Genomic DNA, 23,181 nt, shown 5'->3' on the forward strand with positions numbered 1-23,181 from the left:
CAGGACTGTTTAAATCAGTTTGGCTGGTCCCAACATTGACCAAGGGCTTCTCTCGTCTCCAGTTCCCACATTAACCAGGAGAGGCATAGGCCAATGCGTCTGAGGCAGATACTAGTCGAATAACGGTTTAAATATTACAAAGCCTCGCAAACAGTATATTAAGCCTACTGGTGTGTCCCAACTTACAAACTTTAAACCCCTTTAAACAATTTGGAACAAACCTGTCTACTAAAACTATAATAGAGGCATCAAACCTTTACAGTTGCAACCGTTTTACCTTTTCATTTAGGCCGTTGGAAATTGATTTAAAGTGAAGATACTGATAGACCTAGCTAGACAAGAACGAACTTTGTTTTGCGATTGGTGTTATATGGATGTGGGCATATAGAATGTTAACACTCAAAGTCCAGTAGATATATTGAGTGAGTAAACTTTGCTTTATTCTATATTACCTAAGTCTATTTAAATAATCTAAATCAGACTGATAACAAATTGATAACGTTTGTAATTACTTAATGATCATTATCGGTAGATTCGGAAACATTTGATGACAGATTAACCCTTAACCCATTGAATAACAAAATAAATAATTAAATAAAATATAGTTATTGAATAATAGTTTTTCAAAATTGTTATGTCTAATAGTTTACAACTACGACGCTCTGTACAATTTGAAACCGAAGTCTCCTATGTAATATTTATCTATATAAATGTATGAAATATATTTTCCTTGTTTATCTTCAAAGAATGAACATTTTGAAAGGAAAGGGAAAAGGTTTGTCCATGGAGGTATAACATTTATTTGATTACACGGCCTCTGTTATGGTGCCGTTCGAAATAACAGTGACAAAGATTTCGTGGTTGGTTGAACATTATGGGTATGTCTGTTTTGTTATTCAAGGTTTTTGGACATTGAAAACTTAATTCATTAGATTTTCAGATTAGTACTGTAGTAGACACTGGTGAGAAACGAACATGGCTGTGGCTACACCACCTATATTGCTTTCAGGAAAGGTTGCACTTATAACAGGTAAGAATAATTAATTTTCTAGAAAAATTTAGGATTCTGTCCCATACCGGTAGAGCGTGGTGTGCGTTAGCCTATATGGTACACTAATGTACCCGGCAACAACGTGTTTTAAAGGTGCATTAACTTAATCGGTTTGTCAAATTGCAGGTGCAAGCTCAGGAATTGGCGCAGCAACAAGTGTTCTGTTTGCAAAGCTTGGCGCCAAGTTAGTCTTGACTGGCAGACGAGTAGAACACCTGGAGCAGACTGGTAAAGATTGTGAACAACATGGAGCTAAGGTATTTTCTTTTTCAAAAATAGGGTCTATAGATTTTAATTACATTGGCGTACTTAAACTTACAAATGAAAATCCTAAAACTAAAGTTGGAAATAACTAAACGCGCGTATATTAAGTGAAATTCTTTCTCATTTGATAGCCTTTGATTGTACCTGGTGACGTAACAAAAGAAGCTGATAATGTGGCACTCATACAGAAGGCAGTTGAACACTTTGGCCAACTTGATATATTGGTATGTAAAATATTTAAATCTTAATGAATGATAGTACGTTATCATAATTAAATTCTGGTTCTATTACTATATCGCTATCTGTGACGCCACAATGGACACATCGAAATTGACAAATTAAATTCAACATTAACACTACTATTCAACATTGCTGTAAATTGATTGGTTGATGATGGAAGATAATATCTGTTCTAGTCTGATGAATATGGGCAGTCTTTTTGTGGTGTGGTATTTGGATTTGGAACAATCTAATCTTATCTAACAAAACATTTATTATTGTCCAATGATAAAAAGATATATATAATGTCAACAAGGTCGATCGTTATTGCCGGCAAGTGATGTCTGGAGGGGAGCAGCAGCGGAACGGATTATAAATATTGGCACTCCTCAATCGCCATTCTTCTCCTTTATAACACATATATTTAAAGAATGCCACTTTCTCATCACACAGTTATAATTTAACCTATAAATACACATAAACAGACTTTTCTGAAAACCAAACCAGCTACATGATCATATCATAAACGAATCATAAACGACTTCATAGATTACAACATCCTGACATTTATTTTATTTTATTTCAAACATATCCAACAGCGAGCACAAACTCGCCAATTACAGGATAGATAAACTATTTTACAATTTATCGTGCTTATAAACTAAGTCTCATTTGAGGTAGTGGGGTTGAAAGAGTCGTGAGTTACAACCCTGGCAATTGAATTAAACCCCGGACCTTGAGATTAGAAGGCATAGCAAGTACGTTAACCACCAAGCTACAGCTCCACTACATGGTTTAGGATTCGTTCGCACCAACGACCCATCTGACGACACCCCCTAAGAGTCTGTATACAACCCTGCATAATCTAGGCCTGTAACTTCTTTTTTTTCCCAATCAAATTCAGGTAAACAATGCTGGTATATTATTATCACTGGGAACAATTGAAACCACGAGCTTACAAGATTTTGATACTATCATGAACACAAATGTTAGGTAAGAGAAGTCAACAAGATCGTTCGGCACTACTGAGTAGACCTACTTTAATTACCCCTGACGACGACAACATAACAAAACTTCAATGAATATCACTGAATAAAAAAGGATTTCCATGTTCAACTGAATCAAATTTCTAATGGACTCTCATTGTTAATGAACAAATACTGTTAACTACTAAAAGATTGCTTAATGGATTTCTTTACATTTTTGAATTGTTTATTTTTATATGTGCAATGTTTGATTTTATTGTTGTTCACTATGTAGACCTAACTGTAAAATGCATTTTAGCCCCTGGCTACGAATAGTACAAGTCTGTTGTCACAAAGTTTTTCTTGCAAATAATATAATAATTGATACATTTTCTTTCATTTCAGATCTGTTTTCCATTTGACTTCACTTGCGGTGCCACACTTGATTAAAACTGAAGGCAACATTGTTAATGTGTCTAGTATCTATGGTATCAGATCGGTACAGTATTTATTATATCATTTATGTAGTCTTTATGATTATTGTCTGCCGATGACTCAACGACTAGGATGCAACGGAAGGCCAACAAGCGCAACGCATAGCGCAACGCAAGTATATTGACCAATCACGACCCGATGATCAAATTATTATTTAACTCACTAATGTGCATTGCATGTACGCGCACCCTAGTTGCGTTGTTGTCAACCAAGCATGAATGGTCTCAGATGAAGAGATATTAAATAAGATTAATATACCGATATTTGGTTCTTACAGGTTCCAGGTGTACTTGCGTACAGTATTTCCAAGAGTGCAGTGGATCAGATGACGCACTGTGTAGCACTTGGTAACAAATATTATTCCATTGCCCAACAATTTATTATTTATCACAAACTTTGGGTCTTTCTGCTGATTATATTGTATCACCCGTCGTGTATCACTCATAATATCATAAGCCATTAAAATATGTTTTCTTTTTACAGAAATGGCACCAAAGAAGGTACGAGTTAACTGTGTCAGGTAAGTATTTTTTTAATGTATTTTTTAACTATTAATAGACTATGCATACGCTGATGATAAAAATACATTCAGTTGATTTCTGAGATATTTAAATGACAGTTTGTTGTTACAACTTTTTTTGCAGCCCTGGAATCATTGTAACAGACATCTTTAAGAAATCGGGATTCTCTGAAGAAGCATCTGCCGCAGTGAGTGTGTTGTACTGTATATACATTAGCAAGCTTTGTGTTCCCACTCTTAGGACGCAACAAACGCAATTCGACCAATCACGCTGCACGAAGTTATGGATTATCAATTGTAGCTTTGTGTATGGTCAACTCACCTGCGTTGCGCCGCGCCTGGGGCTGCCCCCAGCCAATGGGATCCATGAATAAATAATTACAGGATAGACCGTAAAACTATGATTGTTACTTTTCCACAAATAAATATCTTACCATATTTTCAATTACTGTATAGTCAAAGTAATCAAAATTTTTTTTTTGCTCTTCTCTCATATAGTTTCTTGAACAATGCAAAGAAACTCATGCGTTGGGTCGAGTGGGTCATGTTGACGAGGTGGCTAGTGCTATTGCATTCTTAGCATCAGATTCTGCTTCGTTTATAACTGGTGTCACTTTGCCAGTTGATGGTGGTAGACACGCAATGTGTCCATGATTTTTTTTAATAGAGAGAAAATAAATAATTGTAATGGATCATTTGTTTAATTAACTTACACATTTTTCGAAGTAGGCCTACAATAACAATATAATTAACACCCGTGAAAGATATGAGAGGCGTAGTAACACCACCGGCGAATTGATTTCATAGGCCTTTTGTATTGGACTGGACTAATAATTAATAATATTTAATATCAATTGTTTAAAGCTAAGGTACAGGCATGAATTTTAAATATAATATTTGGTTAATTGTACATAAATCAAATATTTGTAACAGAAATCAAGATGAAAAAACATAAATTTCCCGTAATATGGTCAAATACAAAATTTGGCAAAATTCTTCCATAAAAACCATGATAATTTTTTTTCAGTAGTTAGTTAGTTAACCTAATGTAATAACATGTCTGGTGACTCCCTAGACGGTGAAAAAAGATGGTGGATATACAGTGGATATTTTTGCTATAGCATGAAAATAAAAATCTGAAGTTGAATAAAAATATCAGAAATGTAATATTTAAGTTATATTACCTATATTTAGTCATCTGATAACATTTTTTACCATACCGTTTATTTTTCATAGCTTTTTAAAACGCCTCTCTATTTACAAAATTTGTGTACAAAAGAATAGAGATTTTACTGTGTAATTTGAACTATCCCCCCACTGATTAGAAAGTGCTTATTTTCAACAAGCTTGTGTAACCCAAATAAACTCCCAAAAATTATGAAACATAGGGGAAACTATAGATCGATAATTATTGGAATGTATGATCAATAGAAATTTTTTGCCCGCACCTGGCCTTTAATCTACTACATGATTTAGTTTTTCTTATTCAATCCACGATAGGCGGTCTATTTGTAGAGGTATTTTATACTAATTATGTTTTATTATTTTTGATTACACTAACGTTATGTTTAAAGATGTATTGTCCCTTTGACTAATTCCAAAAAAATAAAAAATAATAGATTTCGAAAAAAGGTGGGTCATTTTGAAGTATCATAATAGTTATTAGGCCTAACTATCACCAAAACATTTTCGGGAAAAAAAAAATTTAACTGAAATACAGACGTTTTTTTGTTTAAAAAATAACTTTGACTTCCAGTCAAAGTTTTCAATCAAAACATATCCCATAATGAAACGCGCTTGTTTGGCTACTCTGTATGCATAATCATAAAACTTCCTCTCATGATCTGTGTAAAAATACCTTCTTAACCGTGACGAGTTGTAAACAATCCTAATTTAGCATATGCATAATGCGTACTCATGGTTTGAAATCTTTGTTTACTTTCGCTCGTAACGATTTTCCAGATGAAATGTAATCAAACTAATTTACCTGTTAATTACGTAAACTTGTTGTTTTTGGCTCAAATTTTCGACTTAAAGTGAATAACTTTAATATTACTTTGATATGGCCACTTTAAATTTAGAATATTTTGACCTTCATTTTTTTGTGTTTCAAGGGACAATACATCTTTAATTTTGATATGAAAATGCAAAATAAAACTCAATAATAAATTTGTGAATGCGTTTATTTATTGCGCTTGAAACGAGAAACGATTTTTACCTGACGCGTTTTTAGCCGTGATGACGTTCACTGTTGATTACTTCATATAGAAACGTACACGTGTTGGACGTACCTGGGAAAACCTTCTGCAGAAAAGGTGGCTGGACAATCAAAACATATCAATTAATTTACAACTAAAATGTCAATCTCTACGCCATTGTCACTTTTAGGAAAGGTTGCGATTATAACAGGTATGGTATCAAATATTAATTATACTAAATAGGCTATGAATATTAGTAGATGAGTAATTTAAAGCCTAGGCTAGGCCTTGCCCTTGTCAGCTAGAGACTAGAGAGGCTAGGCTAGCTCTCTCGTCTAGGTAGGTCCAGGCCTATATATATATATATATATATATATAAGCCTAGCAAGTAGATAAGTCACTTATTTAGGCGATGTGGATCAGCTTGGATGGGCTGTAGGCCTAGCCTTGTAGGAGTAGGCATACTGTGTAACTAGTCTAGCAGGTTAGTTAACCCTGTTAATAAATTCATTTATTACAGGTGCAAGCTCAGGAATTGGCGCAGCGACAAGTGTTCTGTTCGCGAAGCTTGGCGCCAAGTTAGTTTTAAGTGGCCGACCAGAAGATAACTTTGAAGAAACTGATAAAAATTGCAAACAACATGGCGCTGAGGTATTGTAAAAGGGAATCCAATCTTTTTCAATTTTTGGTAATAGCTCCATTAAATAAATTCATGCTGGCAGCAGAGGGTTGTAAAATATTATTATTTTATAACTCCCTGCTGCAGGTTCAAAGTCATAAAATATATTTGAAATATGTCAATTACATGTTACACTTACAGCCTTTGATTGTACCTGGTGACGTAACTAAAGAAGCTGATAACGTGGCATTGATAGAGAAGGCAGTTGAACACTTTGGAAAACTTGACATATTGGTATGTAAAAACTCTTGTAACCAATGCCATGTTCATTACCTCATCTTCAACATTTTTTTAAATATCAAGTTTATCATTTGTATTGCAGATAAACAACGCTGGAATATTGTTATTGGGAACTATAGAAACGACTAGCTTACAAGATTTTGATCATGTAATGAATACAAATGCCAGGTAAGGCAGGAGAAAATGTTGAAGGGAGATGTGTTTTGCTTGAATAATATGGTAAGAGTGAGAAAGAAGGGAGGAGGGCCTGGTTGTTAAGTTGCTTGTACATCTCTGACTACACTATCAAACTAGTTTGACAAAAAGTGTGATGTGCTTAAATATGGTAGTGATACGACATTATCAATATCACTGCTTTAGGCAGTATAAGTAGCATGGAGGATTACTCTGCTAAGCGCTGTCTAGACTATCAAACTATATTGACAAAAAAATGTGCCCATATATGGACATGATGATGTTATATCACTACCATATTTGGGCACATCACACTTTTTTGTCAAACTAGTTTGATAGTGTAGACAGAGCTTAAGAAGGCATTTTTTCAGTTTATTGCGAGAATGGCACAGGATCCATGACAATAAATTATTATATTACTGATAAATGTTGATAAATTTAAATTTGTTGTATTCCAGATCTGTATTTCATTTGACATCACTTGCAGTACCTCACCTAATTAAAACCAAAGGAAACATTGTGAATGTGTCCAGTGTCAACAGTATAAGATCGGTAAGGTCAAATGAACATTAATGTAATTTATAAATGTTTAATCTGTCCAAAAAAAAACTTCAGATAAATACATAATTGTTTTTTTGATAGTTTCCAGGTGTGCTTGCTTACGGGTCATCCAAGAGTGTTATAGACCAGGTGACACGTTGTGTAGCTCTTGGTAAAAATACCTTTTAAATTATTTTTGTAATTATTATTATTCATATAAGTAATCTTCAATTATTATTTGGTAATTTCAATTTTTTTTTTCAGAAATGGCATCAAATAAGATACGAGTGAATTCTGTCAAGTAAGTATTTAATTGTATTTAAATTTTTTTTTTTTTGGTTCAGTATAGTATTTAACATCAGGGAAAAGTTAAAACTTGGCTGTTTATTGTTTGATTTTATTTGTGTTATTTTTTCTCTTGTTTCAGCCCTGGAGTGATTATAACAAATATTCAAAGAACTGCTGGATTTACTGAAGAACAATATGCTGCTGTGAGTATAAAAATACTTCTTTTTTCTCAACATCATTAATTCAAGTCAATATACTACTGTATTACAACAACTACAGTGTTATTGTGCACTATATCTAATAGTACATAACAAATACACTAACATTTTAAATTCTTTCCATAGTACCTTGAAAAAAGTAAAACAACTCATGCACTGGGTCGAGCTGGTGAAGCAGACGAAGTGGCTAACGCTATTGCATTCTTAGCGTCGGATGCAGCGTCGTTTATTACTGGTGTCAATCTTCCTGTAGATGGTGGTAGACATGTTATGTGCCCACGATAAAAAGAACAAAAATATATATTTTAGTTATCCACAGGGTATATTTGTAAAGATCAATAATATTATATACAGATACTAGTGTGTGTATATTTAAACGAAAAACTTTCTCATAATAATAATATTTATTATTAATAATATAATTCTGTGGCCAAAATTATAACATTTGTGATCTGGAAATGAAGTATAAAAAAGTTATTTGCATGCCATCAATAAAAAATTTGTATAAAATACAAAATTGAATATTTTCTTTCTTTATAATAATTGGTGATGTGGTACTTGTTGGAAACGTGTGGTACATTTGAAACTACTGTATAAGAACAATTTTAGTTGACGCATTTTTCTTAGTTTGAAACGAGAAACAAATTTAGTTGACGCATAGTATGATCTTTCGCTCGATCGCCTGCCGTTCTTTTTTAAAGAAGGACGGACGCACACACCTGGATTTCAGCCAAAATAAAACTTGAAATTCACATAAATTTTTAATAACAGTTTGTAAGATGTCGGCGACTACACCATTGTCACTTTTAGGAAAGGTTGCGCTAATAACAGGTAAAAATAAATTAATCTATAATTTAGGGCCTTCTATGAAGCCTAGCTAGAATGCCGCTAGAACTTAGGCCTATTAATATTATAGGCGCTAGGCCTAGGCTACCCGGGTGCTAGTCAAGTCGCCCCATCGCAAAGTCGCCCCATACAAAGTCGCCCCATACACAGTCGCTCCATCGCAAAGTCGCCCCAAAACAAAGTCGCCCCATCGCAAAGTCGCCCCAACACAAAGTCGCCCCATCGCAAAGTCGCCCCAAAACGTTAAAAAATAGTTTAAAAGTGCGTAAAATGTCGCAATGATACACAAAATATAACACGGAACGTGTAGGCATAAAAGGGGAAGCCCCGCCATGTAGTCTCAGGTCACACGATCGGCACGCTCCCCAATCATCAGAGAGGAAGCCCCCAACTAATCACTCCGCGGTCGCACTAACGTGCTAGCTCTCACCAGAGGGAAACCCCCGTAATTACTCCGCCGTTGTCGCACTACAACGCACCATCTGAAGATGGGGAAACCCCGTCGGAGTTTTACGATGATATCAGTCGCGTTCGAAATCGGTGGCGTTTAATTTTGGTCGCGATAAAATGATGTTATACGATCTAGATTATTTTTACTTTGGTCGATGAATATTTATTATTATTAGGCCTATATTAATAATTGATTTTTGTTTTTATTTTACACTGAGGTCTATGATGAGAGAAAGATGTGTGCATTAAAAATGACAATTTGTAAACATAGTTTAAGATTATAGTAAGCCTATTATTCAGCATAATGTCATTTAACAGTACATAAATTTAAATGTGAAATATTTTATAGGGAACGTAGGCTACGTCTGTGTCTTTTATTTTTTATATGCAACAAATTAGGTAAAACAATTTATTTATAAACATTCAGTTTACTATTATATACATAGTATTACAATGAACATTGATTATAAGCCTGGAAATGCAATCCCATCATTATATCCATTATAAAATTGCATCATATCGCCACTATATGTCGTAAATGATGACGTGCATGTGTGTATTCGTCGTACGTCCGTGTACGTATTATTCCGTGCCTTTTCACTGTCTTGTTTATTAAAATTAAATAAACACCCGATATGAGGATATTTATTAGGCATGATAATTAGAATGTTCTATAACCAAAAGGGTTGAAAAGAATTTCTTCAGTAAAATGATCATTCTGCTGTTGAATAAAAAGCGACTCGCAATCTGAAACATTCTCTGAAACCAATCGGAGCTGCTCCTTCTGGTATCTGTTTCCTTCTCACAGCTGCTACGTCTTTCTGCTGCCCGTCGGGGATTCCCCTTTTTAAAAAACACGCACACTACGATAATCATACTGTACGATGGTTTTTCCATGGTCAAAATGTAGCGTTTTAATTTTACTAAAATACCTGCATGTGTAAAACGATCATATCGGCGAAGAAATCCCCTTTTTTTTATTTCTTCATTTTGAAAAGTCATGATTAAAATTAAATAACTATAGACACATAACTTGTCAATAAATGCAAAATGATCAATAAGTAGCCTATATAACATTTATTGTCTTACAACGCTGTTATTGTTTTAACTACTGTAAATATACGAAGGCCTACTATTTATACACTTATATTATCCTAAAAAATGAGCTGGTATCCACGCGTAGGTTGAAGAAAGATTCGTAATTGTGGCTCTGGTAACTAATTTTAAAATCATATTAAATTAACATTTTCGAAACTATAAATCAGGGATAATCTTTTCGAAATCTTTTTAGAACTTTCAAACAAGGGACTATTTTTTAATGATTTTTAAAAAGCACATCACTCCATTAAAACCTGTAAAATAAAAATTAAAACACAAATTATGTATATAGGATAAACATTATAATGTATACGACATTTAGCGCGACCAAAGTAACAACGCAATCGATATCAAACGCAACCGCTATATGATTAAAACAGCGTACTACACTAGCGGCGGCACTTCCGAAATAAAGCCGTGGGCGACTTTGCGATGGGGCGACTTTGCGTTGGGGCGACTTTGCGTTGGGGCGACTTTGCGTTGGGGCGACTTTGCGGGATTACGGTCGAAGCGGCCGCCAACCAAAGCGGCCGCTAGTTCAATAACGGTAATTTGTATGGAACGCCGTGTGCGCTTTGATTGTCGTTGTTTTGTAATCTTTGATTGTCATTGTTTCGACAGGTTTTCTTTTTCTCGGACGTAAATAACAATCTACATTATTATGTAATTTATTCTCTTTTTTTACAGATTGAATGTGATACGTTCTTTTAAACGAAATGGCGAATCGATGATTACTTACTTTAACTGTTCTAAATGATATATATGTTTAATAAAGTCAATAAAATACACTGTGGTATTTGTATTGTATATTAATTATAACATATAATAAGCCAATTATTAAGTATAATGTATATATTTTTTCAATAAAGTATATCAAAATATATATATTTGTTATTGTATATTAATTAATTAGTAAAGTAACTACTGTAGTACGTGTTCGCAATCATAATTTAATTACAATAACATGATGACATCAATTTATTTAATACAGTATTCGATAGAACAGTGTAAACGAAACATAAAGATTCGGCAATACCGTACGTAAATTATTATTGCAATACTGTATAAAATTCGATCGTATGTAAATGAGATATAAATATTCGGCAATACCGTATGTAAATTATTAATGCAATACTGTATAAAGATTCGATCGTATGTAAATGAGATAAAGATTCGGCAATACCGGACTTAAATTATTATTGCAATACTGTATAAAATTCGATCGTATGTAAATGAGATATAAATATTCGGCAATACCGTATGTAAATTATTATTATATTAATGCAATACAGATTCGATAGTATGTAAATGAGATATAAATATTCGACAATACCGTACGTAAATAATGCAATACTGTATAAATATTCGATAGTATGAATATGAGATATAAATATTCGGCAATACACCGTACGTAAATTATTAATGCAATACTGTATAAATATTCGATAGTATGTAAATGAGATATAAATATTCGGCAATACACCATACGTAAATTAAGTTAATGCAATAATGTATAAAGATTCAATAGGAGAGTGCTCAAGAAACGTCGGGTCAGTTCAACGTTATTTTTTCCCTTCACTGCCAATGTATTTTTTTATAATAAATACTGTAGTACGTAAATGAGACATAAAGGTTCAATATTACTGTAGATTATGATGCAAACGTAAATTATTAATGATTCGATAGTAATTAAATTATATGTAAATATATTTAGTTAGTTAATATTATTAAAATACAAATAGAATAAACATTGATTTATCGGCAGGCAAACTTAATTATTATAGAAATATAAAGATTCGATAGTACATGATTTAGCTTATATTTATTGGTTTGACCATACATACGTCAGCTGCAACTCAACTCGCCATAAGCCATGCCATGGCGTTGACAACGACAATCAAAGATTAAAGCGCACATGGCGTTCCATACAAATGACGATATTAAACTTGCGGCCGCTTAAATTTGGTTGGCGGCCGCTTCGACCATACTCCGACTTTGCGATGGGGCGACTTTGTAATGGGGCGACTGTGCCGGGGCGACTTTGTTTTGGGGCGACTTTGCGATGGGGCGACTTTGTATTGGGCGACTTTGCGATGGGGCGGCTTGACTGGATCCCAGGCTAGCCACCAAGTAAACCGTCTGCCTGGCAAGCTACACAACACAGTCAGTGACCACGGGACCATCCTCTCGCCTCTCTAGCTAGTCCCGGGCGCGATTTTTTTTTTCGTACATAAGTTGGGGACCCCTTCATGAAACGTCACAAAATAAACATGAATAATTCATCAGTTAAATTTGTTGTTCCGTGTGCACCCAAGCGTATAGCAACAAGAAGTGATTACACAACTGCGATACGATACTTTCTACAGTAGGCCTAGGATTCTAAGTCAATTCACGTGATTGCCTTCGCGCACTCTTCTTCACACAAAATGTGTCGAGTCAAGGCTAATCGACAGCTAGGCAAGACATTAAACTAAGTAGTAATTCATTGGACATAGCCCAAAGAAAGCTTAGACCCACAAGAATAAAGAATGTGTATAATTTGTGTACTGTATTTTTTTAATTCTGCTATTTTATTATCAAACAATATGCATGTACTCAAAGGAACTTTAAAAATGCGCGTATATGAACACATGAGATGGGAAGATTTGACCCACGAGAATAAAAATGTATTTTTGTGTAATGTTTATTCTTTAATTTTGCTGACTTATTACTCGGATTGTGTCATACCAAAGATAGTTACACTATAGTGTAAACTATCTTTGGTCATACCTAACACACACAAGTCACACACACCCACACTACTACTACAAGAATAGACATGGGTTTAGAGACTAATAATTAGGCCTAATAGTATTAATAGAAACTATAGTTTTAACACGTAATTCTTTAGTAAAAAATTATATTAAAAACACCATAAACTAAAGGCTGATTATTTCGACAATCCACACAAAACGCCGCTATTCTTCTATGAAATCGCACGCCGCAACAACAGCGGAGATAGGCCTAGAATCGTACCGCACTCTTGTGTAATCACTTCTTGTTGCTATACGCTTGGGTGCACACGGAACAAGAAAATTTAACTGATGAATTATTCATGTTTATTTTGTGACGTTTCATGAGGGGGTCCCCAACTTATGTACGAAAAAAAAAATCGCGTCCCGGGCCCTGCTGATAATAAAGCAAAGCGAGGCCTGCTACTAACAAGGATCACATTGCAGCAATATGCGTGAATTGCACAAGTGACAATTCAATGACACGAAATTGCGCAATTAAATTTTTGTGGTTAGTACTTTAGGGTTGCAAAAGTTACTGCCAACATTAACAATCCTTTTTATTTGGCGCATACTAGTAGCTTGCTACTATTTAGGCAGTTATTACATGTTGTGCAATTGAACGATTTGCGCAAATTGTAATAGTAATTTCAAATTGCAAAAGAAAACTCTTCAAATTGTGCATAACACATTAATATAGTAAGTACTATAGGCCTATTGTTAAAATGTACAATGAAATGAAAAATCAATGTTGCAAACATATAATTTTACATTTGAAAAACAAAATATATGTCTGTCATTCATGCAGGTGCAAGCTCAGGAATTGGCGCAGCAACAAGTGTTCTGTTTGCAAAGCTTGGCGCCAAGTTAGTACTAAATGGCAGACAAGTTGAAAATCTTGAGAAGACTGGCAAAGATTGTGAAAAACATGGAGCTAAGGTAATAAATAGACCTAGTAAAATTATTGTTTTATAGTTTATTGTACAGTTTAGTAGTTGGACAGTATTGGTGTATTAAATCGGTGTTTAATTTGTTCTAAACAAAAGAACAAAACCTTATTGCATTATTAATGCAAATGTTTTCTTTTAGCCTTTGATTGTACCTGGTGACGTAACTAAAGAAGCTGATAATGTTGCATTGATACAGAAGGCAGTTGAACACTTTGGAAAACTTGACATATTGGTATGTAAAACCATAGAGATATTATAGTAATATCTATCTCTATGGTAAAACCTTCTGTACATTCCATTATTCACTATCCCTAAACTAATGTTGGTCAACTATACGTTGTTTGTGAGTATTTAGTAATTATATTAACATTTTTCATTTTGTACCCTATTCATTAATTTGATTATTTATCTGTGCAGGTTAACAATGCTGGTATATTGGCACTGGGAACAATTGAAACCACAAGCTTACAAGATTTTGATCACATGATGAACACCAATGTTAGGTAAGAAGAGAAGGTCAAAGGTTGCCTCTAAGGAAGATAAAATGAGGAAAGAAATGTATTCTGTAAGGAATAGAAATGTTGGAAGCCTGGAGGAGGGAGGCACTATGTTTTAAGACAGCATAGGGCATACTTTATTATCTCCAAAACAAAAGAAATTACAGGAGCTTGAAAACAACAAGATTCATATAAAAATATATAAAGAACAGAAAAAAAAAAGTCAGCCTCACAAGTTACCTTTTGTAATCTTCATTAGAGAATAGAATACTCTTAACAACAAACGAACTACGATATATGTTTGTTATATATTTATCAGGGTCGTAGCCACCAGTATGGTTGGTAAAGGTTTCAACCTGACAGAGATTGTTCCCTTTTCTTGCGAAAACCGCACCACTTTATTTCTTGTTGCTACACCACTGTTTACTGATAGTCAAAATTACTTTTAATGGATCCCTTCATTATTATTTCAGATCTGTGTTTCATCTGACTTCACTTGCAGTACCTCACCTAACTAAAACCCAAGGAAACATTGTTAATGTGTCCAGTGTCAATGGCCTGAGATCGGTAAGGATCAAACAAATTTAGAAATGTATGTTGTTACATTTAGCAAAACTAGATTACATCAATTTGGTTCTTATTTTTATCTTAGTTCCCAGGTGTGCTTGCTTACTGTGTTTCCAAGAGTGCAGTGGATCAGATGACGCACTGTGTAGCACTTGGTATATTTTCCTTCCTCTCTTACATCACAAAAATGTATCCATCAACTACTCTAGGCCTAGAAAATTTGTAAATATGTTATTAGTAACAATTTAGTATAATTGGTTTGGTTTTCAATTTACAGAAATGGCACCAAAGAAAGTACGAGTAAATTGTGTCAAGTAAGTACTAAGTTCTTTTAAAGTTCAATGTTAATAAATTCTGACTTGATATATCAGGCAAGAAGTTTACAATTTGTTTTATTTTGCAGCCCTGGAGTAATAGTGACAGAGTTGCAAAAGAGGGGTGGATTAAATGAAGAAGCATATGCTGCGGTAAGTAATACTATTACTGTACTACTAAATAGTATACAGTTCTGTAATATATATAGTGCTCTAATATATATTACCTGGTACACTATTTAAATTCAATTTCTAAATTTCTCTCCTTAGTTTCTTGAAAAAAGTAAAACAACGCATGCACTGGGTCGGGCTGGCGAGGCAGACGAGGTTGCTAACGCTATTGCATTCTTAGCATCAGATTCTGCGTCGTTTATTACTGGTGTCACTTTACCGGTTGATGGCGGTAGACATGCTATGTGCCCACGATAAAAATGAACACTTAGTAAAATATATTGAAGTTTTTAAAATCATGCTACAGATGGATTCATTATAAATGATGGTATTTATAAAATTAGACATGATGTGCCCATATACAGTATATATAAAATTAGACATGATCTGCACATTTAAATGGAATGCTTTATTCTGGTATTTGATCAGTAATGTAATTTATCAATTAACAACAACATAAACAATTATTCAAAAATATATTCTTTGCAATCCTTTACAGTTACTTTACTTAGTTGATTAGCACTAAGTTATGAGTTTGTGGGGAATGCTAAGCTATGAATGTGCTCTAAATTGGTCAGTTGTGAAAACACAACCTCTTTAGTTTCGATCTTGACCGATACGATGACCTGCGCTACCGAGTCTGCGACCTTCAGGACATAATAGAGGACGCCATTCACTTGATCCATGTTGATTACATTGCCGCCGTAATAGTGAGAAAAAATTCCTAAAAAGAAAGTAATAAAAAGAGATTCAATCTTGGTTGCCAAGCAACTGTGTTTCCTCGGTGTTAAATTATCTTTACAATACAATTTCGCAATTTTTGACGTTGAAAACCATCATCTTAATAATCATCTTACCTGCAGGAGCGATATCCATTAATTTAGTTATTTTCCCAGTTTCTGAATTTATTTCAACTAGACTCCATGCAGACAAATCTTCACTAAATAAGCCTGGTGAAAAGGCTAGCAACTGGCCTATAAAAACAAAATAAGAACGTCAATGATTCCTTGTGCCAAGTTTGTTGCATGCATCTTGTATAGAGAGAATATAAAACATATCTTGTAATGCAACAAGGGACTAATGAAAATTAATAATATTTACCCGTTTTCTCATAAACTTGAAATCCAGTTAAAGTAAATTGGCTGACATCAAGGTCAACTATTCTATCCAGGTGCCTGTTAAATAACAAAAAAACATGATGCTTTACTTATTTCTTTAAAGCGTGGCATACACTATCAAACTTTATGTGACAACAAAATGTGATGTGCCTGCCCATATATGGACATGTAGATGTCATAACACTACCTAGTTTGATAATGCTTAAGTCTAATATCACAAGATACAGTACTTATGGACATGTAGATGTCTTAACACTACCTAGTTTGATAATGCTTAAGTCTAATATCACAAGATACAGTACTTATGGACATGTAGATGTCATAACACTACCTAGTTTGATATGCTTAAGTCTAATATCACAAGATACAGTACTTATGGACATGTAGATGTCATAACACTACCTAGTTTGATAATGCTTAAGTCTAATATCACAAGATACAGTACTTATTTCTCAAGTTTCTTTTTGAGTTAGCAATACACAATATATCTCAAACGTCATGAAAGTTACTTATTTTACAAAGAGTCTATCGTATTAAATCAATGTACACATTTACTATTGGTAAAGCATGTGCTTAAAACATTTGTGGTGTAAGTCCTTACTTACAGGGTAGTGAAATTGTAGCAGTAAATCTTGGAAGGCATTTTCACTGGTTCGTTCTCATGTAGCATTAGTACATAGTACATCTGGTGTGTTAAGTCCGATACTGCCCATTGTAAGTTTAAGTACTCATTCTCAGGTGCTGACTGGTAATCACTGTATACATTACCCATATACGAAATACGTCCAAAGTTTAATGTAAAGTTACCTAAGGAAGAATGTTTTTGTTTATTTCTTGCTTTAATGGAAACAATAATGCATCTAGTTCTGTATTGTTTAAAATCATGGAATAGTAAAGTAATTTCACGCATCAAATTACTTTTATTTTCTTAAGCATTGTCTACACTATCAAACTTGATGTGCCCATATTTGGGCACATCACACAAGTTTGATAGTATAGATAGAGCTTTAAAATGTATCTAGAAGGCTTGTTTTTTTAAATTGTTTGTCTGTCAACTCTCCCATCACCGGACATTCTTGTGCTGGTTTTCCAGAAATATGTTTTTAGAGAGAAAGTTTGGGATCATTTGTTCCCCTAGAAAATTCTGGTTTTAGGAGAGTTTCCTGTTTTTACAGAGTCTAGTGAGAAAGAAATCATAAAAAAGACAACTCTCCCATCACCAGGCACTCTTGGTTTTCCAGAAATATTTTTTTTTTAGAGAAAGTTTGGTTTCATTTGGTCCTCTAGAAAACTTATTAGAAGAATTTCCTGTTTTCACAGAGTCTAGTATTGAAAAAGTTTTATAAACAACATGAATTTATAAATGGGTTGCCTCTATTCACTTACCAGGGGATGTATCCACTTCTACTTGCTGTAATGTAAGAAAGTCTGTTCTCTTGTATGGTGTCAATGCAACAAACGCTTGTGGCTTTGATGTCTGCAGCTCGTACTCCCCAGCAATTACCTTAGCATACAAGTCGATCCATAAGATCTTGTTGGCACGATCTTCTAGACCCCCATTTCGATGCTCAAGAAAGAAGGCATATGGAATCTCTGGTGAATATGCCACGATGCCATCCATAAGATACTTGTAACTCTGAACCCTGGGAAGTTTTTAAATAAATATCTGACAACAGTAATACTTAAGCATTGCTTACTCTTTCAATTTAAGTACAGTTACTTACTTCGGTGAAGTTGTTGCATATTGAAGTCCCGATCCAAAACCAAAATAAAATGATTCTAGTTTCTCGGTCAATCCAGTCATCTGATCAACAGACGCCATTGCACTCCCTTTCTGTGAAAATTTCTGCCATGAAAAACCATATAAAGGCTTGCTGAAATTCTGTCCTGATAGACGACGCTTTTCTCTGGACTTCAAATGCAGTTGATGAGCTTCTTTGAGAGGTTTTACGTTTCCTTCTTGTGGGAATTCTACGTTGCTTGGGTTAGCTTCAGTGGCTTTGGTTATCTTGATGTCAGAACACTGGTAGAAGGGATGTTCACCAGTTTTGTGACTTATGTAACGGAGTCTAAGAACGCAGTGAGAGCAGTCTATGTTGGGAATCATCTAGAGAACAATTATACATTCATGTTTAAATGGTACACATTTTTGGTGTGATTGATGTATTTAATTTCTTACTAGTATTAAGAGCTGCACTTACAATTGAAATGGTGTACAAACAAGAAAATGTTACACATTCAAATACCCATCATTCATTTAAATAGTACATTTCTTGGTATGTTGTACTTAATTGTTTTACTGGTATGTATTTAAGAACTGCACTTACAATTGGAATGGTGTAGTTGCGTTGGTGGTACTGGGCATACTCATTAACATCACCTATGATGGCTACTGTGTGGAAGTCATTCATGTCTGTTGCCATTGCATAAGATATATCCATGTATCCTGAAAAAAATGAAAAACAAATTATTGAAAAAATCTCATTTTTATTATTGATTTAAAAAATTTAATTCAGATATTTAAAAAATTCAAAATACCTGGAAATCCAGTCTCGTAATGATTTAAATTCTGTTGAAATTTAAAAAAGATTGTACTGCCTCCAACATAAGATACTTTGGGATCTGCTGCTGCTATTCCACCACATGGAGCCGTATGTCGGGTGCATGTCTGGCTACCAGGCTAAATTTAATAACAAATACATTTTAATAATGATATTTAGTAAATTGTAAATAATATATTTATATTATAATTTATACATACTTACACTGATGAAGGGCTAGTGTTGCCCAAAAGCTCTGCTAACTTTTCTTGCTGTTTTACTTTATCGTTTTGATTTAGCTTTTCGCTTTTTTTGTATCTCTATTGAGATCCAGCCTTTTGCCTTTGGATTTATATAATTTATACAGTAAATATAAATTTTATAAGCTACTATCAGATCAATCAAGTGATTTTTAGATTGGATGGATATGGAATTATGGTTAATATGAATAATAATTACACACACTTTGTTTTTGTTATATAATTTACAATGAACCGATTAATACAGTAAATCCGAAAATTAACATATAGGGCCTTAAAATTGTAAAATATTATGCAGATTTTATTTTTTATTTTATTCAGTTTACAACCAACAGCGATGAAACAACCGCCACTAACAGGTTATAATAACAGAATTTAATTTTTTTTTAAAAAGGTTGAATAAAATGTATTATTATTATTTATACATGTTATAGAATTCATAAGCTAAGCTAATCCTATCCTTGTAAAGGTTTATCATATGCATAATACAATACGTGAAAACTATAACGCGTGAAGTGTCTTGTGACGGCGGGGTACTTACCGTTGATATATCGAATGTACCTCTTTGCCGTGGGTAGATGATACAAACATGGCCTTTGATGATGCCGCTATGCTGTACAACAGCAAACAACACCAATATCAAACTTAACTGTTTCATATCTGTCAACACCCAGTCATATAATTGAAATGTAATATATTATATGTATTTTCTTGATGTATAAACTACAAAATCAAGTCCTGTTTTGCAGGATTCCTCACCTGTGCACGATTTGGTTATTGCACAAAAACAAACACCGTCACATGACAAGATCCAGGTACTGGTTAAAGAGGGCGTTGTTCATGTTTGTCGCCCCCTAAAGTGTTAGTACTTATGGCGCAGTCTATGCTGCTGCGCTTTCGTTGTACGTGTACACGCTTTCGTTGTACGTGTACACTGTAAAAAGCCTATTAATTGAACACCATACGATAATTTAACAAATTAATTTACTTTATTGAACGAAAAATGTTTATACAGATTTTTTTAAATATTTTTCAAACTTGATTTGTGCGATTAGCTACAAAACATTAATTATCCATGACAATTTTTTTTTCAACAATTTTTTTTTCCTAAACAATACATTTTTTGTGCCAAAAAGTATAATCAAATACTGAAGAAGAAAGAAATAGTTTTTAACTTTAAATTTTGTAGCCTTATACTAGGCCTATAGATTTAATATGATTTCTGGCCGTCACGTTTTCATACTTAAGATTCATATCGGTTTAGGAGGCCTAGGTGGTCTGGCAGGTCCATAAACTGGATTGCTTATTATGTAAATTTGTCTTCCTGCTGCATCTAAAAGAAAACATCGATAACATTGTGTTTGGTTGGTCGGTCGGTCGGTAAACACTAACTTGAGCACGCGACTGCAGCCATGTATATGGCCTTGTTTTATTTTATTTTAAAAACCCAACCAACAGCCACCCAGAATTCGATATTATATGTACTTAACGTGCATATTAAGAATTCTCTTGGATCCCAACGTAGGGTAAAAAATCTGACTAAGTTATTTTAATACTGTTTTTGTAAATGCATTCAAGTTTTTTTTAAAAGAAGCAATGTTGTTTACTCACCAGAAGAATACAGGTCAACTGGTCGGATCCTTCCATCTTTTCCATATTCGAATAGACAGTTTTTGTTTATTGCGTAACCTACACCTTTATGTCGATAATCTGGATCCGCCGATGTCAAACCAGTGGTTGGGGGATGGAACGCCTGAGGAGTAGTGCAGTGTGGGCTTAGTTTGGGACCAATGTGAGAATAATTGATTGGAGAACTTGTTGAACTCTGAGCTGTGGCCGAACTTGAAAGGACAGTTTTTCGTTTCTTTGTGCTTAGATCATGGGCAGCTGTTGTGCTTAGATCATGGGCACCTGTCGTGCTTAGATCAAGTGGTTCCTCGTCATTTGATGGTCGTTTTTGTCCGTGCTGCTGTGAGCTGCTGAAATTGTAATAATGCATTGGATATGGTGTTCTGGTCATTACGGGTATCGGTAGCGGTTGTGTAGTAGGCCTACTTCCGGCGGGCATCATGGGAACATGAGAGGGATACGACGTGTGGGTGTAAATATTATGTCTGCTTACTGGAAGAGGCGTCTTCGGTTGTCTACAAAACCTTTGTACAATGTGTTGGTTGGCAAAGATTGGAGGATACAGTGAAGATTGCGGATGAGGTACGTTTCCAACTACTTGGTTTTTCCGATTTGCCAAAGGTGTCGGCAGGGGAATTATGTCTGGTGTATTATAGTGGGAGTACGCAACTGGTTTGTAAATATCTTGTACAGCTTGTGACAGTGCGAAAGGAGATGGTAGATGGCTCACTGGACTACCATTGTTTCCAAACTCTTGGCTTAGGCCTACTGGAATTGGTATCTGCTGTATTGGCGAATCATCAACGCTTTGAGGAATTGTGTCGGATGACGTCACTCTGTGGTTGAACTGTACTTGGTAAGTATCTTGACTAACGTCTCCAGATTGTCTGTTTATACATTGGTTTACTGGAGTTGTCATTTCTGGGTTGACAGTTTTGCCGCCAACAGCACTGGACAAAGCGACAGGAAACGGTTTACAGGGAGAGTCCTCGACGATTTGGAGTGGACTCTCTGGGCTGGCCACTCTTTGTGGTGAATGTTGTAATGGCGACTCTGCAGTGCGATCTTCTGTATCATTTTGGAAGGACGCGACTGTACATGGTGTCTGTCCTCTCCTTACGGAATAATTACTATCACCACCATCACTCACTGCAAGATCTCTGTTATTGTATTCCAGTTTCTTTTGGAAAGCCATCAGCTGCTGAGGAAATGAACTATCAACAGTTTCAATAACTTCTCGTAAATATATCTGATAGCGTATACGTAATTCAATGGTGTTCTTCTCGGTATTGTCAAAATGTTTACCATCGAAATTCAGAACCCAAAAGTTATCCTTTCCATGTGGTTTATCTGGCCGACGTAGGATCTTTTTGAAACAATCATTGCAGCTCAAGTTATGCCGAACACTGTTCTTCCAACCGGTGTATTCACCTCGAAGAAAATAGAAAGCGTTCGACATAAAATCAATGATATCTTTAAAGGTCATCATGATTTTTGGGTTTAAGTCAATTGACAAAATTATCATCTCGATGTATGAAAATGGAGAGTTGAAATATCGCATTGTGTCAGACTTTCGCTGTTTTTTGTTTAATGTTAACGGTATGGCCGGTGACATGTATGTATCGGTTGGGTCAGAGGTCATGTCATCCGGTTCTAGTTTGACATAGACGTTGTCCGAGCTGCTATTCTCACATTTTTCCAATTTAACAGATTGAAGAGGTTGATCGCAGACAGTTGAATCCGGAGAGGTTACCGCGCTTAATTCTTTCCTTACGCCAGACATGTTTGCTCCACCAATAGATAGTATTGCTTGCTTATTTTATTTTTATCTGAAAATGGTAAGACAGTTATAAGATCTTATGTTAAAAACAGGTAAGTTAAAAACCATCAGTAGTGCATCAACCGTAACCTCCCCAACCCCTAATATCCACCAACACGGTGCCATATCAGTTTTATATTACGATATCAAACAAGTGGGGCTCAAAACTACTGTTTTTAACACGTGAACAACAAATTAAAAGAAGCGAGGACAATTGTATAATTATTCGCCGTGGCTAAAGATACGGTACCGTATTCTAACTTCTGTTTACTAAAGGTACGGTAAAATTGCATTACGTCA

At 34.7% G+C, this 23,181-nt stretch overlaps 4 protein-coding genes across 4 annotated transcripts; 2 read left to right on the forward strand and 2 right to left on the reverse strand.

Moving 5' to 3' along the window:
* The first annotated feature begins 274 nt into the window (after positions 1 to 274).
* Positions 275 to 8,430, forward strand: LOC140055598 (uncharacterized short-chain type dehydrogenase/reductase y4vI-like). Its single transcript, XM_072100934.1, has 20 exons — positions 275 to 422; positions 933 to 1,030; positions 1,178 to 1,308; positions 1,447 to 1,539; positions 2,439 to 2,527; positions 2,905 to 2,998; positions 3,272 to 3,341; positions 3,478 to 3,514; positions 3,639 to 3,702; positions 4,013 to 4,160; positions 5,015 to 5,017; positions 5,903 to 5,923; positions 6,233 to 6,363; positions 6,533 to 6,625; positions 6,714 to 6,799; positions 7,264 to 7,357; positions 7,448 to 7,517; positions 7,610 to 7,646; positions 7,773 to 7,836; positions 7,978 to 8,430. The coding sequence occupies exons 2-20, from the start codon at positions 976 to 978 to the stop codon at positions 8,134 to 8,136; spliced, it is 1,539 nt and encodes a 512-aa protein (XP_071957035.1). The 5' UTR covers positions 275 to 422; positions 933 to 975; the 3' UTR covers positions 8,137 to 8,430.
* A 101-nt stretch (positions 8,431 to 8,531) lies between these two features.
* LOC140054005 (3-oxoacyl-[acyl-carrier-protein] reductase FabG-like) lies at positions 8,532 to 15,927 on the forward strand. Its single transcript, XM_072098797.1, has 9 exons — positions 8,532 to 8,682; positions 13,825 to 13,955; positions 14,106 to 14,198; positions 14,384 to 14,469; positions 14,937 to 15,030; positions 15,116 to 15,185; positions 15,308 to 15,344; positions 15,434 to 15,497; positions 15,615 to 15,927. The coding sequence occupies exons 1-9, from the start codon at positions 8,631 to 8,633 to the stop codon at positions 15,771 to 15,773; spliced, it is 786 nt and encodes a 261-aa protein (XP_071954898.1). The 5' UTR covers positions 8,532 to 8,630; the 3' UTR covers positions 15,774 to 15,927.
* A 115-nt stretch (positions 15,928 to 16,042) lies between these two features.
* LOC140054002 (uncharacterized) lies at positions 16,043 to 20,203 on the reverse strand. The gene is made up of 9 exons (XM_072098794.1): positions 19,975 to 20,203; positions 19,172 to 19,313; positions 18,961 to 19,079; positions 18,358 to 18,740; positions 18,020 to 18,276; positions 17,239 to 17,440; positions 16,617 to 16,690; positions 16,373 to 16,489; positions 16,043 to 16,239 (listed from the first exon to the last, which is right to left on the reverse strand). The coding sequence occupies exons 1-9, from the start codon at positions 20,089 to 20,091 to the stop codon at positions 16,043 to 16,045; spliced, it is 1,608 nt and encodes a 535-aa protein (XP_071954895.1). The 5' UTR covers positions 20,092 to 20,203.
* Positions 20,204 to 20,511: 308 nt separating this feature from the next.
* Positions 20,512 to 23,105, reverse strand: LOC140054865 (uncharacterized). Its single transcript, XM_072099963.1, has 2 exons — positions 21,045 to 23,105; positions 20,512 to 20,766 (listed from the first exon to the last, which is right to left on the reverse strand). Exons 1-2 carry the CDS (start codon positions 22,843 to 22,845, stop codon positions 20,684 to 20,686), a joined length of 1,884 nt encoding a protein of 627 aa, XP_071956064.1. The 5' UTR covers positions 22,846 to 23,105; the 3' UTR covers positions 20,512 to 20,683.
* Between the last annotated feature and the right edge of the window lie 76 nt (positions 23,106 to 23,181).

This window comes from Antedon mediterranea, chromosome 7 (assembly GCF_964355755.1).
Source record: "Antedon mediterranea chromosome 7, ecAntMedi1.1, whole genome shotgun sequence".
Taxonomy (NCBI): Eukaryota; Metazoa; Echinodermata; class Crinoidea; order Comatulida; family Antedonidae; genus Antedon; species Antedon mediterranea.